Source organism: Papaver somniferum, chromosome 11, assembly GCF_003573695.1.
Source record: "Papaver somniferum cultivar HN1 chromosome 11, ASM357369v1, whole genome shotgun sequence".
In the NCBI taxonomy this organism is placed as follows: Eukaryota; Viridiplantae; Streptophyta; class Magnoliopsida; order Ranunculales; family Papaveraceae; genus Papaver; species Papaver somniferum.
The window spans coordinates 11,211,696-11,227,793 of record NC_039368.1 but is presented as its reverse complement, the minus strand read 5'-3'; the positions used below and the strand labels follow the sequence as shown (position 1 = coordinate 11,227,793).

General features: G+C 35.4%; 1 protein-coding gene across 1 annotated transcript; it reads right to left on the bottom strand.

Annotated features, from left to right (window-relative positions):
* Positions 1–13,856: 13,856 nt before the first annotated feature.
* LOC113324082 (transcriptional regulator SUPERMAN-like) lies at positions 13,857–14,573 on the bottom strand. Its single transcript, XM_026572423.1, has one exon. It carries the CDS (start codon positions 14,571–14,573, stop codon positions 13,857–13,859), a length of 717 nt encoding a protein of 238 aa, XP_026428208.1.
* Positions 14,574–16,098: the final 1,525 nt, after the last annotated feature.

The window sequence follows — 16,098 nt, the reverse complement described above, 5'->3', positions numbered from 1 at the left end:
AAAAATAGTAAGGATGAAACTGGTTTCATCCTAGCTTAAATTTAGAAAATAGCAAGGATGAAACCGGATACATCCTGTGTAAATTAAAAATAAGAAAAAATATTTGAAAATGGGCACGATGAAACTGGTTACATCCTGCCTATTTTTACATTTTTGTCCATTTAAACAGTATCAAAATCTAACTGTCCATTTTACCCAGGAATTGTTGATTTTGGTCTTTTTAACCAATTTTATGAAACAAAAAATGGTAATTAAATATTGTCTAAGCTCAAGTACCACAAAGTTTGTTCGTCCATCTTGCTGGGTAATCAATTTGCAGCTGGAAACCATGAGTTTCAAGGTGGTTTTGAAAGTCACACTAATAAGTTACGGGATGTTGGAGTAAATTAAAAACCAGAGATAAAAATACGAGCTGATTGATTTTGGGAAAGAAGGATTGTTTAGGGTGGTTTGAGGACTGCCGGATCCATTAATTATATTTTCAAATCAATGTTTTTAATATAAAAATGTTTATAAATTCATTAGATCTTTTTGATAGTTTTGAGAATTTTGTAGAAGAAACATAAATCTATTTGAGTATTATAATTTGAGAAAATCATTGAGAACTTATACTTTTCTCGGTAGATTTTTGGAGTTAAACGTATGTCTCAAACTAGTAATAGATAAAACTAAATTTTGTGCGCGTGCTACGCACCGGACAGACCCGAAAACCATCCATCATATTTTTTAATCATATTTCTGGCTTCGTCTCGACCCGTCGTGCATTCTTTATTAGGTGTCGCGGGGCTTCGCCCCGCCGCGTCGCGATGTAATTTTGATTTGCTGTGGCTCAGCTTTTCCTCGTCCTCGCGCAATGCATTTTTGGTGAGGCTTGGCTTCACCTCGCTCCCGTCACGATACATTGTTGGTTTGGTGTCGCCAAGTTTTTGCATAAAATTGGGTCGTCCCAAAATCGCCTAAATATTCGGCGCCCTTCGTTTTCTTTTAACAAAATTGGCAGCATTTACCCTGTGATGCGCACTGAGCAGATTTAACTTTTCATGATAGTTATAATTTTCGGTCAAAATTGGTATGAAACACGTGAATTGCACCAGGTTCGATAAGATGGCTATTTATTGGTGGTAAGAATATGTACTGTACATGGTAAACCAATGCAAAAAAAAAAAAGTGATATCACCGAATAGAAAGTACGTCCAGGCACAATTAAAGGGAAGAGACACCTTTTATAAATAGAATACATCGATGATTTACTCCCACATCATGTAATTTGTTTGACATAAGGCACCTCTGTAAGTTTGTGATGCTCGATCCAAATTTTAACATACACGGACAGTGTCTGAGAAACAAAGAATGCTCATTTATGAAACAATTTGCCGCACATCATCCATTGTCAGCTTGGATCATCGTTCGTGTTTTTATGCCTATCATCACACTCAGAACCTGGACACGTGTGTGTAGCAAAAATAAAACAGTCAGTTAGGTATTATTTTTCTGGAGGACAATATATTATGGCACACAGTATGGAACACAACAATTACGTAGTATGTGGAATCCCATTCTATCATCAACCCCCATTTGCCCCAAGATTGAGAGATTTTTCGAATGTTTCTGGTCCATCTACTTTTTGGTACACTTGGTCCTTTTTATCTCTACATAAACAACAGGAATCAGAAAAGTTAGAAATAAGATACAGCATGAGAAGCAATAAGAGAAACTTTACAGTAGCATTTCTTTATTTCTTACTCAAAGATGAGGATTACCTTCTCCCTCATTTGCTTGATTGAAGACATTTTGCAATCTGAGGAATTACTCCAGCATCTGTTTTTGAAAACCATTATACGATTATTTTTGAAACCAAACCTCATAATTCCTAGGAGCACGCTCCTTATGAGTTTCCCATGTTGTGTAACCTGTTGGAAAAAGTAGACCATGAAGATGCAGTAGGAGGCTAGGAGCAGCTTCAGAATCAGAAAAATTCTACATAATTACTATTACTATGGTTTTCCTTCATCGAACTTCAACCTATAAAACACCAGTTAAATACTAATTCAGTACTTTATACAGTAAATGGACATACGGAACAATATTGCATCATCAAATACTTCCAAGTTCGCAGGGGTAATAGTACAGAAGTGTGGTGTAAGCTTAAGAAAAAACAAATTTCTTTCAAAGCTTACAACGGTATATACTTGATAGTATAATCTAGCTACAGAAGATCCTAGGGACCAACCTGGAGATCCTACCTTGTACCTGTAGGATACTTAACTTCCGAAAGTAGACAAATTTAACAATTACTAAATGTCATAAAACACCAGTTAAATACTAATTCAGTAATTTATACAGTAAATGGACATACGGAACAGTATTGCATCATCAAATACTTCCAAGTTCCTAGGGGTAATAGTACAGAAGTGTGGTGTGAGCTTTAGAAAAAACAAATTTCTTTGAAAGCTTACAACGGTATATACTTGATAGGTGAAACACTCACAGAGATTACCTTCACATTACAAATCATCATTATCGCACAATAAAAACAGACACAAATTGAATCACAAAATTAAATAACCTCTGGATGCATATAAGCTTGCCGAACATGGATTCCAAATTATAGCTTCACTTGGCCACTCTATCACTTCTTTAAAAAATCATCCCCAAAAAATAATAATTTGTATAGTTTTTCTAAGCTACTTCCATCTTTACTTCAAATTTTATATAAAGTACCTTCAAAATACATAGATTTGAATAAAATATAATTAATTCCATCCTAATTAAGAAAACTCAAAAGGCATCAGAGGAAAATGTTACTGTTAAGTAGCGAAGCCACGAAAATCTAAGGGTCGTGACTCCCACCACTAATTTCCCTGTAATAACTCAAGAATTAAGTCACGTCCTTTTCATGGTTCTCCTCTTTTAGTCACGATAAAAGAGGAGGGGGGAAGTCACCTTATCTACTGTTTTCAATTCTACTTCCTTCCAAAAACATCCATGTCGTTACAAATGATTTAAAAAACCATAAATAAAATATTATCTAATTTCCAATTGAGACAACCTTTTTCCACCCGTGTTCATTCATGACGACTATGTTGAAGTCCTCAATACATGAAATCTTATCTAGATGCCCATAGATTGCAGAGGATGAGAAACCATCTACATTTTGACCAAACAAACAACTTATTAACTGCTAATCACCAGATATGGACATCGATCCAATAGTATAGATACCATTGGGAAAACATAAAAAACTTGCATTTTCTCATCCATCTTCGGCCATACCCTCATTCAGATGAATAGTTTCTCCCAAGTTATTATCAAAATAACAACTCAGATTAGCTACATTGTCTCCAACAACCTAAGTCTAGAAAAATGAATCACAACCTGTCACATTTTTTAACACACCCATTTCGTCAACATACTCACAGTTCCGTTATTGTGATTAATAATGCGGGAAGACATTTAGAATAAACGGGAAAATCCGTAATCACGATATGAGAAAAAGCAGATAATCAATTCACAAATACACAATTCAGCACCTTTACCATGTTTTATGCATCACGAAATTACAAACTCACAAACACATGGATAATAGGTGGCAAAGAGGTCGGTTCAGTGAAGGAGAGGCTAAACTGATCATTCATCCAGGCCTTTTTACAAACAGATGGGAAAGTAGTAATCAATGGAAACCATTGTTAAAGAGATTAAGACCCAAGATAACTACAACTACTTAATATATCAGTCAGAGAAGAAAAAAAAAATTCAAAATCGCAAATAGAAGACAGAATCGAAATTCAGAAGATAAAAAATATTGAAAAAAAAAAAAAAAAAAAAAAAAAAAAAAAAAGAAAGAAAGATAGCGGTCGGCCAGTACCTGAAGTTTACCTTCTTATACCATAAATCTCCTCTGAACCCTTTACTAATTAGAAAAAAAAATCAGGAAACCCTAAGAAGAATAATTGATAAATTGGCATCTAAATTCCATTTGATTCAACGAAAATCATTCTAATCTCAGACTTGATTATACTGGATATATGAGAACTGAGATTCTCAGTTGAGATTGACAGGCCTAAGATTATGTGAAAGACTTTTTTTAATAAACGCTAAATTTCTTGATCTCAAAAAAAAAAAAAAAAAGAACTCTCCATTCCAACAGCAACACCCGCTTCAGTTCAGGTCCATAATTCTATTCTCCTCAGTTCATTTGGTTCTAGCGAAGCCCTCAGCTTCTTCCGGCAACTCTACTCTCACACTTCATTCTTGTAACTGCAATTTCAGACTCAATCAAATCTGAAGTTTGCAATCTTGAAAAAAGTAAATTGGTTGCATCATAAATGGTTGATGAAAAGTTGGATTTGATTCTAGTTTTCGGGGAGGAGAGAAGCAAGCAACAGAAGATGTAAATGGACGAAATGGAGGCTCCGTTCTTTTTAGGTTTAGGTTTTATTAGTTAGGTGTAGAGTTTGACGAAAGTATTGTCCACGCCAACGGTGTAACTTAACGTCCATTTAAATATCCGGTGTAAACAAAGTGTAACAAATTATTTAGGCGCAAAATTAGATAAAAGTATTGTGTACCCTTTTTTTTGTATGACGTCGTTATTAACGGCAGGTTAAATACTGAGTGTAAACAGAGTGTTATTTCAATTTTAATGTAAAATTTTTCGCCAAATGACCTAGGTTTAGTAATACCCAAAACTTTTATCTTATTTAATTTGAGGGAGCATTTTAAAGGAGTGGAGATATGAATAACTCTCCGCTACAAATACTGCTTACATTAATATCTGTTTTGCAGACCTATGCCAAAAATGCTTTAAGCTGTGCATATATAATCAAGAGTATAACCGCCGAAGTATATATGCATGACTGCACCGTGTTCTACTCAATCAAAGGTTCAAGGAAAAGGGTGAGTATAATGAGATGATGGATGATAGTGATGTACGCGGACTGTTAATGCTTGTTGTTATCTAATTCTCCATTCCCATCCTCTTTCACTAAAACGTTTGTACTGACAGTCTCTACTCTTTCTTAATTGTCCCTTCTTCATCTTCTCTACTTTCACCTTCCACTGGTGGGGGACCTTCCCCATATACCAGCCCTACCTACACACACGCTGTTTCACTATTGGCACACTCATTTAGCTTTTACAATATTCTTGTGCCCATTGAGTTGCTAACCATCAAACATATGGCATCAAAATGCATGAGTGATTGATACAAAATGCTTTTTTTTTTAATCAGCAAAAGTATGAATTTTCATTAAGAAAACTTAAAAATAAGCATAAAAAACAAGGAGAAAAATTGTCCCAATGCTAAGCCAAACAACCAAAAGATTTAGCAAAACCCAAAGCCAGAAGGCTCCGAGGCTAATAAGCCAAAGAAAACAAGAACTACAACACAAAGAAACTGTTCCAGTTAGCCTTAACTTGATCTAGATAAACTCCTTGCATTGAGTCAGAATTCTTGCATATTTGGTCAATTGAAGGAGTAATCGATGACACAAAGTGCATCATAAAGCTATATCCAGGATGTATCCATGACGTGATCAAATCAGAATAATCAAAGTTAAGTGATGTCGTTCCTGTTTCAGTCAAAGTTTTTTTGGTACGTACTCACTACAAGAAAATCTACTTGTTGCTATATTATATATTGTCACACCTTCAATATAGGTGTTGCAAAAGAAAAAAATTCGTCACTGTATTTTTCAAGTGTAGCTAAAAGCTATAATTTACTGTTGCAAAATGAAATTTTTGCCACACAACTGTAACAACAATATGAAAACAGTGTGATAAAAAAGTATAGTCTCTTGCTGCAGCAATAAAGAGTGGGTATAGCAATAGACTTCTTTCTATATAGGTTATCGCGGTACTAAACTACAAATAGGGATTTATGCCATAACCATTGGGTGCTACAATAGGTTAAGTTTCTTGTATTAATTGTTTAGTTGACGTTGGACTTAATTGTTGGAGGAAATGAGTTTTAATAAAAGGTTTTATGGTCTTGGTGTGGTTTGATCTAATGCCCTAAGGGTCTAAAGATACTTACTCATTTTTTGAGTGAATGAAATGGAACCTTTAGTCCCACATTGTGGAAAACTAAAGAGGAACTCCACTATATAATCATACTCTTATGTATGTATTGTAAAACGTGGGTGGTGGGTGTGGGCAAAAATACGTGTTTTGACCCATGCGATATGCGCGTATGCCATGCACCAAGTCCCTTTTCTGCACGGATTTATTTTTAGCGAGTTTTTCTTTAGAAAATTAATTCCAAAATTATTTCTTAAGAGTTTTATTTATGGGTAAATTCCTTTTACTTGTTTTTGAAGAAAACCAAAACCTAGCTTGATTTGCAAGTATTTCATCCTATAAATATAACTCGAAATTTTGTTTTAAAAACATATAAGAAGAAATTATTTTTATCATCTTCTTCCTTTGTTTGTGTCGCGTTTTACTTCCATCCACGTTGCTGAGTTCAAGAGTGGGTAACTTGCGTTGTGCTAACTCAAGTTATATCGGGCAGTCTTATCCTGGACACATCTTTGCTGTGAGGGGTTTAGCATTACTCAACTCTAGTATACCCTCGAACTAATGTGTTAAGGACAACTTGTTGAACCTGTGATTCTGCAGCCGTCAAGTTTATTCGGTAGAGTTGTTTCAGATTATTTCTTTACATATTAGTTTTTGATACATCTAACGTGATGTTTATTGTTGCAAGATCCTAACAATCTTAACACATTAGTATTCCTTGCAACAATGTCAACAAGGGAAACAATTATCAACTTTGAAAGACTACAGAAGTTTAACGGAAAGGATTTCAAGAGATGGCAATCCAAGATGTTGTTTTTCCTGAGCAATCATGATTTGGACGTAGTACTGCAGGATCCTCTTGATGTTTTGATGAATAAAAAAGATAATACTGATGATGATAAAGCGTATGACAAGGGGTGACTATATGGTTAAAAATATTATCATGAATGGTTTGGAAGATGCGATGTATGACTTTTACAATGCTAAAGATAACTTGACTTCTTATGATTTGTGGACTTCGTTAGAAGCAAAGTACCAAGCTGAGACTGCAGGAAGCAAGAAATTTCTGGTAGCAAAGTTTATGGATTTCAAGATGACGAATGATAAGCCTGTTGTTGATCAATTCCTCTAATTTCAAAAGATCATTAACGAGATTCTTGCTGAAGGTATGGTCATTGATGAGACGTTTCAAGTATCTGCGGTAATTGAGAAGTTACCATCTTTTTGGTCGGAATACAAGAAAAAGCTAAGACATGAAACTGGCGACATCAACATGGTTGAATTTGTAAAGAAGATTCAAGTGGAAGAGATGATGTGCACCAAAGACAAGAACGTGTCATCTTCAAGGGACATGACTAACAAGGCTCATATGTCCGAGCACAAGCCTTCCAAAGCTGGAAAAGGTGACAACAATTATCGCAACTCGAAGCATGGTCCTAACAAGAAAGATACGTTTCGTAAACCATAATCTAGCATTACCAAAATTAAAGGTCCTTGTTGGGTCTGTGGAATTTCTTTCCATATGGCAGTTCACTGTAGACAACATAAGGATAAGAAAAATAATGCTAACTTGGTTGAGAAAAGCAAAGACGAGTTTTATGTTGTAGTTTCTGAAGTTAATTTGATGACCAATGTGATGGACTGGTGGGTAGACTCTGGAGATACCAAGCATGTTTGTGGGAGCAGAGACCTGTTCACCTCCTACCAGAGAGTAGGGGAAGGAGAGAAACTCTATATGGGTAACTCATCTGCATCATAGGTTGCAGGAAAATGAAAGGTCGGTCTGAAGCTCACATCTGGAAAGACTCTCACATTGAATGAAGTTCTTCATGTTCCAGACATCTTCAAAAATCTTGTTTATTGTTCTGTTTTAGATGATAAGGGTTTTAAAGTTACAATCAAGTCTGGAAAACTTATAGTAACTAAGGGCAATGATTATGTGGATAAGGGTTATAAGACGGGGGGTCTATATAAACTTAATGTAACCTGTCCTGAATTGAAATTGAATGATTCTTATGCTTATATGTGTGTGTCATTGAATGTTTGGCATGGTAGACTTGGTCATGTAAACTATAAATCAATGCATAAATTGGCTAGCGTAGGATGCATACCCAAATTCACTTTAGATAAAAATCATAAGTGTGAGATTTGCGTAGAATCTAAGCATGCTAAGAAATCATTCAATAAGGATGTCCAGAGAAACTCTAAACCCTTAGATTTAATCCACTCAGACCTAGTTGATATGAAGTCAGTTCAAACAAGAGGTTGTAAGAAATGGTTTATTACTTTTATAGATGATTGTATGAGGTACTGCCATGTTTACTTACTTAGAGGGAAGGACGATACCTTAGAAGCCTTTAAGATATATAAACGTGAAGTCGAAAACCAATTGAATACTACCATTAAAACTATTAGGTCTGACCGTGGTGGTGAGTATGAAATTCCTGTAAGAGATTTTTGCGAAGAACATGGCATAATACATGAGACTACAACCCATTATTCACCTCAATCCAATGGTGTAGCTGAATGTAAGAACCGTACCCTTAAGGATATGATGTATGCCATGTTGATTAGTTCAGGATTACCTTCTAATTTGTGGGGGGAGGTTATTTTCTCAGGCAATTACATCTTGAACAGAGTACCTTTTAAAGGATCAGATAAAACTCCATATGAGTTATGGAAAGGTAGACAACCATCTTATGATTACTTCAAAGTGTGGGGGTTCTTGGAAAAGGTGAGCATCCCTCCTCCTAAGAAAAATAAGATTGGACCCAAAACCGTTGATTGTGTTTTTATAGGGTATCCTGAGCATAGTAGTGCTTATAGGTTTATAGTTGTGAGTTCTGAATTTTCTGACATAGGGTTGAATACTATTATGGATTCTAGGGATGCTGAGTTTTTTTAGAATGTTTTTTCTTTAAAACGCGACTCTAGTAAGAGAGGTATTGATGAGATCATCCCCTAGATGTGCCTTCAACTAGTTAGTCATTACTTTTAGAGGAAGATGAACCAGAAGTAGAACCTAGAAGAGGTAAAAGGTCTAAAACTAAGAAACCTATCCTGGTTGCATTACATACCTAGCCGAGTCTGATCCTCAGAATTATAGAGAAGCCATGACTGGTCCTGAAGCTCCATGGTGGAAAGAAGCTTCCATTAGTGAAATGGATTCCATTCGAGAAAACGATACTTTTGAACTTGTAGATTTACCTCCAGGGTCTAAGGCCATAGGTTGTAAATGGATTTTCAAGAGAAAACGTAATATAATGGAACTATTGAAAAATACAAGGCTAGGTTGGTAGCGAAAGGTATAAACAGATAGAAGGTATAGACTTCTTGACATATTCACCAGTAAGTAGAATTAGCTCCATTAGGATTAATTGCTATAGCTTCTGTCCATAACCTAGATACATCAAATGGATGTAAAGACAGCGTTTTTGAATGGTGAATTAGATGAAGAAATTTATATGGAACAACCCGAAGGATTTGTAGTTAAAGGTTGTGAGAAGAAGTTTGTAAACTGAAGAAATCTTTGTATGGATTGAAACAAGCACCTAAACAGTGGCATGAGAAATTTGATCATGTGATGATTTCTAGTGGTTTTAGAATTAATGAATCTGATAAGTGTGTTTATACTAAACTTGTCAAGGATGCCTGTGTGATTGTATGCTTGTATGTTGATGATATGCTTATACTAGGTACAAACATGGATGTTATTAATACCACTAAGAAATGTTGAATGAGAACTTTGACATGAAAGACTTAGGCCCCGCTGATGTCATATTAGGGATGAAGATTAGAAAAACTTCTAATGGCTATAGTCTGAGTCAGTCTCATTATGTTGAATCCATACTTAAGAAATATAATCAGTTTGACTGTAAACCTGTTTGCACTCCATATGATTCTTCTTCTCATGAAGAATAAGGGTGTAGGTGTTAACCAACTTGAATACTCAAGAGTCATAGGAAGTCTGATGTATTTGATGAATTGTACGAGACCAGACATTGCTTATGCTGTGAGTAGGTTAAGCAGGTATACTTGTAATCCAGGGCAGAAACATTGGGATGCACTTAATAGAGTGCTAAAGTACTTGAAGTACACAATGACCTTTTGTTTGAATTACGAAGGGTATCCGGCCGTCCTTGAGGGATTTTGCGATGCGAACTGGATAGCAGACTCAGAGGAGTCTAAGTCTACGAGTGGATATGTATTCACTCTAGCAAGTGCGTCTGTATCATGGAAGAGTTCCAAACAGGCATGTATAGCTCGTTCCACTATGTAGTCGGAGTTTATTGCGTTAGATAAAGCGGGAGAGGAGGCCGAATGGGTAAGAAACTTTTTAGAAGATATTTCTCTCTAGCATAGGCCTGTGCCAGGTATATCTATACATTGTGACAGCAAATCTGCAACAGGTAGAGCTAAGAATAGCTTCTACAATGGAAGTCTATACATATGCGTAGAAGACATGATTCTTTGAAAATACTAATCTCAACTGGCATTATTTCCATAGATTGGACAAGGTCCAAGGAAAATATCGCGGACCCTTTGACGAAAGGTTTGTCCAAAGAGATAGTTAGTAAAGCATCGAAGGAGATGGGGCTTAGGCTCAACAATTAAACTTTCCATGAAGGATACTCAACCTTGCTGATTGGAGATTCCAAGATCAAGGTTTCGAATGAGACAACTAATTTGTGGTAGGTAAAGGTAAACACTATCAGAGAATTTCATTCTCTGTCCCTTCCCTATAATGTTGATGTGATAGTGTGACTGCATGTGGAGGATGACTTTTAATAAATCGTAATGAGTTCCATAGTTTCAATTTAAAATTATAGTGGGGTGTAGCAATAAACACTCTTGATGGAACTTACCTATATGAATGTGGAAGTGGGGCCGCTTCCTATGAGAATTGAGCCGATTCTCTAGAGCGTTCTGAGAAACAGGATATGTCCGGGGCCAAATTGGACAAAACGACACGAACATAGCAACGCCAGGAGGATATCATGCATGGTTGTTGTCGCGAATTACACCAAACGCTATCAGTTCAAGACTAGGTTCACTGTTTAGCAAGTAGTTCTGATAACATCTCACTAAGTAAGGGTTCAAGACCTCATGGACACCTTTGCCTAAATGGTATTTTTTTCCTTACTATGATTTTTTCGTTTTCCTAGATTTCATTCATGTGGGGGATTGTTGGAGAAAATGAGTTTTAATAAAAGGTTTTATGGTCTTGGTGTGGTTTGATCTAATGACCTAAGGGTCTAAGGATACTTACTCATTTTTTGGGTGAATAAAATGGAACCTTTAGTCCACATTGTGGAAAACTAAAGAGGAGCTCCACTATATAATCATACTCTTATGTATGTATTGTAAAACGTGGGTGGAGCGTGTGGGCAAAAATACGTGTTTTGACCCATGTGATATCCGCGTATGCCATGCACCAAGTCCTTTTTTTACACGGATTTATTTTTAGCGAGTTTTTCTTTAGAAAATTAATTCCAAAATTATTTCTTAAGAGTTTTATTTATGGGTAAATTCCTTTTACGTGTTTTACTTGTTTTTGAAGAAAACCAAAACCTAACTTAATTTGCAAGTATTTCATCCTATAAATACAACTCGAAATTCTGTTTTAAAAACATATAAGAAGCAATTCTTTTTATCATCTTCTTCCTTTGTTTGTGCGGCGTTTTACTTCCATCTCCGTTTCGGAGTTCAAGATTGGATAAATTGCGTTGTGCTAACTCAAGTTATATCGGGCAGTCTTATCATGGACACATCTTCGCTGTGAGGGGTTTAGCATTACTCAACTCGATTATACCCGCGAACTAATGTGTTAAGGACAACTTGTTGAACTTATGGTTCTGTCCTCATCAAATTCGTTCGGTAGAGTTGTTTCGGATTATTTCTTTATATATTAGTTTTGATACATCTAACTTGTTGTTTATTGTTGCAGGATCCCAACATCAATTACCTTGGAAAGATGCTGTGTTAATTAATTGTCGATATGTACGTACGTATGACCAGGAGTAGTCGAACAAAATGACGAGGAGTATGAGTACGGAGTACGTATTACAATTGTGGAGACGTGCTTTAAATGTTCTTTGTAATTAAACTCATCATAACAATACAGTCCTAGTAGTTCCTCATGTGTTCAGTGGTACTCATGATTTTTACTGAGATCGAGAATCTCTTTAATAAGTTCGTTGTGGAGAGAGAGAGGGAGGGAGAGAAAGTGATCATCATGCATTTTCGAAGCTGAAATAATATATGCAGTGTTTATTATGTGTGTTTGTTTTCAGGTTTCCTTTCAAGGAAATGTAATCATAACCTGACGTACTCTATACTGTACAATGTCGGGAACATGCACAACCAAGTCTTAATATTAAAGAAAATGGGTCATTTGTCAAAATATTTTTAAAACATGGTTCAAATGGACGAGTAAAAATTAGTATGAGTGAAATGGACACTAAAAAAATAGCAAGGATAAAACTGGATTCATCCTGACTTAAACTTAAAAAATAGTAAGAATGAAACTGGATGCATCCTGATGTAAATTAAAAATAAGAAAAAATATTTGAAAATTGGTAGGATGAAACTGTTTACATCCTGATTATTTTTACATTTTTGTCCATTTAAAAATTATCAAAATCTAAATGTCCTTTTCACCCAGAAATTATTAATTTTGGTCTTTTAAACCAATTTTGTGTAATATTATCGCATAATTTAAACTGTTTATAGATCTACAAGGGATAAAGAATGAACATATATTATGTATGTTGAGGAGAGTAATTTTTTTAATGTGATTGCAAGTTACGTCTTATTAGCTAGTTAGGCGTCGAAATAATGGAGATACGGAGAAGTTCTGAATTTCTCGGACACCACAAGTGCAAAACAAAGAGTGGTTTTAGGTAAATTTATGGGCAAATAAAAATGAAAATTTTCCGAATGAAGGGGAAAATGTGTGTGTGGACACAAGTAGGATTGGAAAATTTTCCCCTTATTAGAATGTTTATACACATCATTAAAAAAAAATTGTTGGACCATAGGGCATATCTTGTTTCTACCTAGGCTATCTTGTTCATTTCGCATAACTAGAGTGTGGAGAGGAAAAATATAGTGTCTCCTTATAAGATACAAGATCTCGATTGGCAGATAAATCAATCACTACTTGGCGGGATTATAACCTTTCTACACTCCAAGCTAGCTACATGCACTTTGCTTTTTATCCAAGACAAACTCATTGGCTACTATTTCTGCTACTACATTTAGGCAGCTAGGGCCATCATTCAGTCTTATCTCAAGTGTGAGTGACATTTATCAGCTTGGTTGCCGTATCCTATACTTTGTCTTCCTCATATAGTGTATTTATGGCATATCTTATTTTCTAACTCAACTTATAAATGTATGTACACTTTCATAAATAATCTGTACTTAAATTTAAAGGGTCAAGTTGTCTAAAAAGGACATTTTCATCATAATCAATAATCTAATCAATAAATTATTGCTAACTTAGACATTATTATTATTGTTAACCTACCAAGATCTAGCTAGCCACACGACCAACATGTAATTACATGAGCAAGAAACAATATCACATGTCATATTATTATGGTTACTAATTAGTCATAATTGAGCAATTCATAATTAATTAATCATGAGCAGTTCATAATTAATTAATCATTTTTCCAACAAGTATTAAGAGGTAAAAATATTAAACATAAGATTGATGATACATGCATGCAAAAGTTTGATCGTCAAGACAAGTCTAATTAAGATAAAGCTAGACAAACACTAGAAATCTGATCTAAAACACTATTTAGATAGTAAATTGATGATGAGAGTACTTATGAAGAAAACCCAAGCCTCAGCTCCAAATCCAAGTCATCTTCAGAGCACATGCCAATCTCCAAATCTAGCCTAAGATTTTCACCATCAATCTTCATGTTATTGTTGCTACCACAGTACTGGTGGTGATTGTAATTCTCATTCATGAGATCCTCAAGCTGATGTTGGTCTCCGATTTCCAACGACATTTCCATCATAGGAAATGTAGTAGAGCCTTTCGTGCTGGATGACTGACGGAAAGAAGATGAACTTATAAATATAGTTGATGATGATTTTATCCTAATATTTTCATCAGTAGAAGGTGGTGGTGTTGATGACGAACAAGCAGTGATAGATGGAGGAGTAGTACTACTAGGCAAGAAATAAGCAATTGTAGGAGGATAGGCTGGTGGGAAATGGTGATTAGTGAAAGCAGTAGTTGAGGATGATGGGGGAAAACTAGGGTTAGGGATAATGAAGTTAGCGTGCTGATATTGGTTCATGTCGACCCAAGGAATTGATTGGTTCAACCTAGCTCGATCTCTCCTATGCACATTCATATGACCTCCAAGAGCTTGAGCAGATCTAAATTCCCTTCTACAGAAACTGCATGTGTAAGGTCTTGGTGGCCATGAAAACTTACTACCTAAAGTTTCTTTCCCGCAACTATAACTTCTGTTGTAGCCCCATGTTTCCTTAATCTTGTTGCTGTTGATGTTATTGCTGATGAAGGCCATTTTTTCTTTTGATGATTCAACCTTACATCAGTATCAAAAACAAAGTACCAAATCAGATCAGAATGAAGAAGAGAAGCAATATTTGGAAAACCCTCAAAATTCAGTTAGCTTTACAGAAATCTAAAGATCAAAGCAAAGCATACACGAGATTAAGGAGACGAAACTAACTTACCATAACTTATACTAACTTCAAACAAGAATAGATTAGACGTAATGATGAACTATAGGGAGATCAGTAAATGAGAGAAGCCAGTGTTTTCAAGTGTGGTTGAAAGAACAATATGAAATGAGTATAATATGAAGTAACTGAGAAAAAAAGTTATGAGATGAGACCCATCTCTCGAAACAATGAAAGTGAAAGAAAGAAAAAAAAGAAGGGAAGTGAATGAGTACGTATGACCCTGTGAAACATACGATAATGATGCTGACGAGATAGAGTTATGGTTTGGTGGTCAAGGAGAGACTACATGTACTATCTAGATACTAATAGTGAGAGTTTGTTCAGAAAGAAACACAACAAAACGCATGAAAATTTTAGCACTTAAAACTGAAAAATCCCAATGGAGGTACCAATCTAGTGAAAGTGTATTTATTTCTATATTTGGATCTTACTTGGTGAACGTTGAACATTTGGGTTTTGCCAGGTTATACCCTCTTCCCGGCTGATTCATTTTCCCCTACCAAGTACATATGCATATAATCACCTCATATTTACCCTTGAATATGTATGCTATCACATACCTGTCAAAAATTTCTACCATCCAGTATGTGGGCTGGGAAGTTGGTTTGAACTAATTGACACAGTTAATGACATACTGGATAGTAATAGTGAGTTCAGATAAGAACATTTTGAGGGTGTTGATAAATATATGCCATGCACTTCACTTGAGAATAATACAGTCAAATCAATTAATATTGACTACAATCGAGTATTTAATTTTGAGTGAGAAATGAACCCTTTTTCATATAAGTTATTAAGTCAAGGAACTAGAGATTGTTTTGCTATTCTTGGAATGAGATGGACTTATATACGCTCCTTTGAGCTTTAGAAATTGAAGATATTGATTTTTTTAGTTATACAAGTCAAATTTTGCGCCCGCTATCCCTTGCATAGCAAAGTACCGCACACGATGCACTCTTATCCTAAATTGGACCTTGAGGTGGAGCGCTAGTTTAATTGCTAGAGACATAGAGTGCTAGTTTAGTTATACCCATGTATGGATACCATGCAATCACTAAAAGATTAAGTCAATATTCAGTGGTTAAAGAGTCATTAAGTATCATGTATGGGTGATGAGTAAGTTTCTAACCAAAAGAAGTACTTTGATGTGAGGTTTAGAGAAAACCATTGACTAATTACTACCAATTAACAGAAGCTAACTTCACATGCTTAAGAGAGATAAAGAGAGAGAGCATTGACAAGACCAGAAGTGACAAAAGATTATCTAAGAAGAAAAGAAATTTAGGGTGATTTGAAGGGATGAGACTGATGCCCAATTAGATGAAACTATTTAGTTTCCAAATA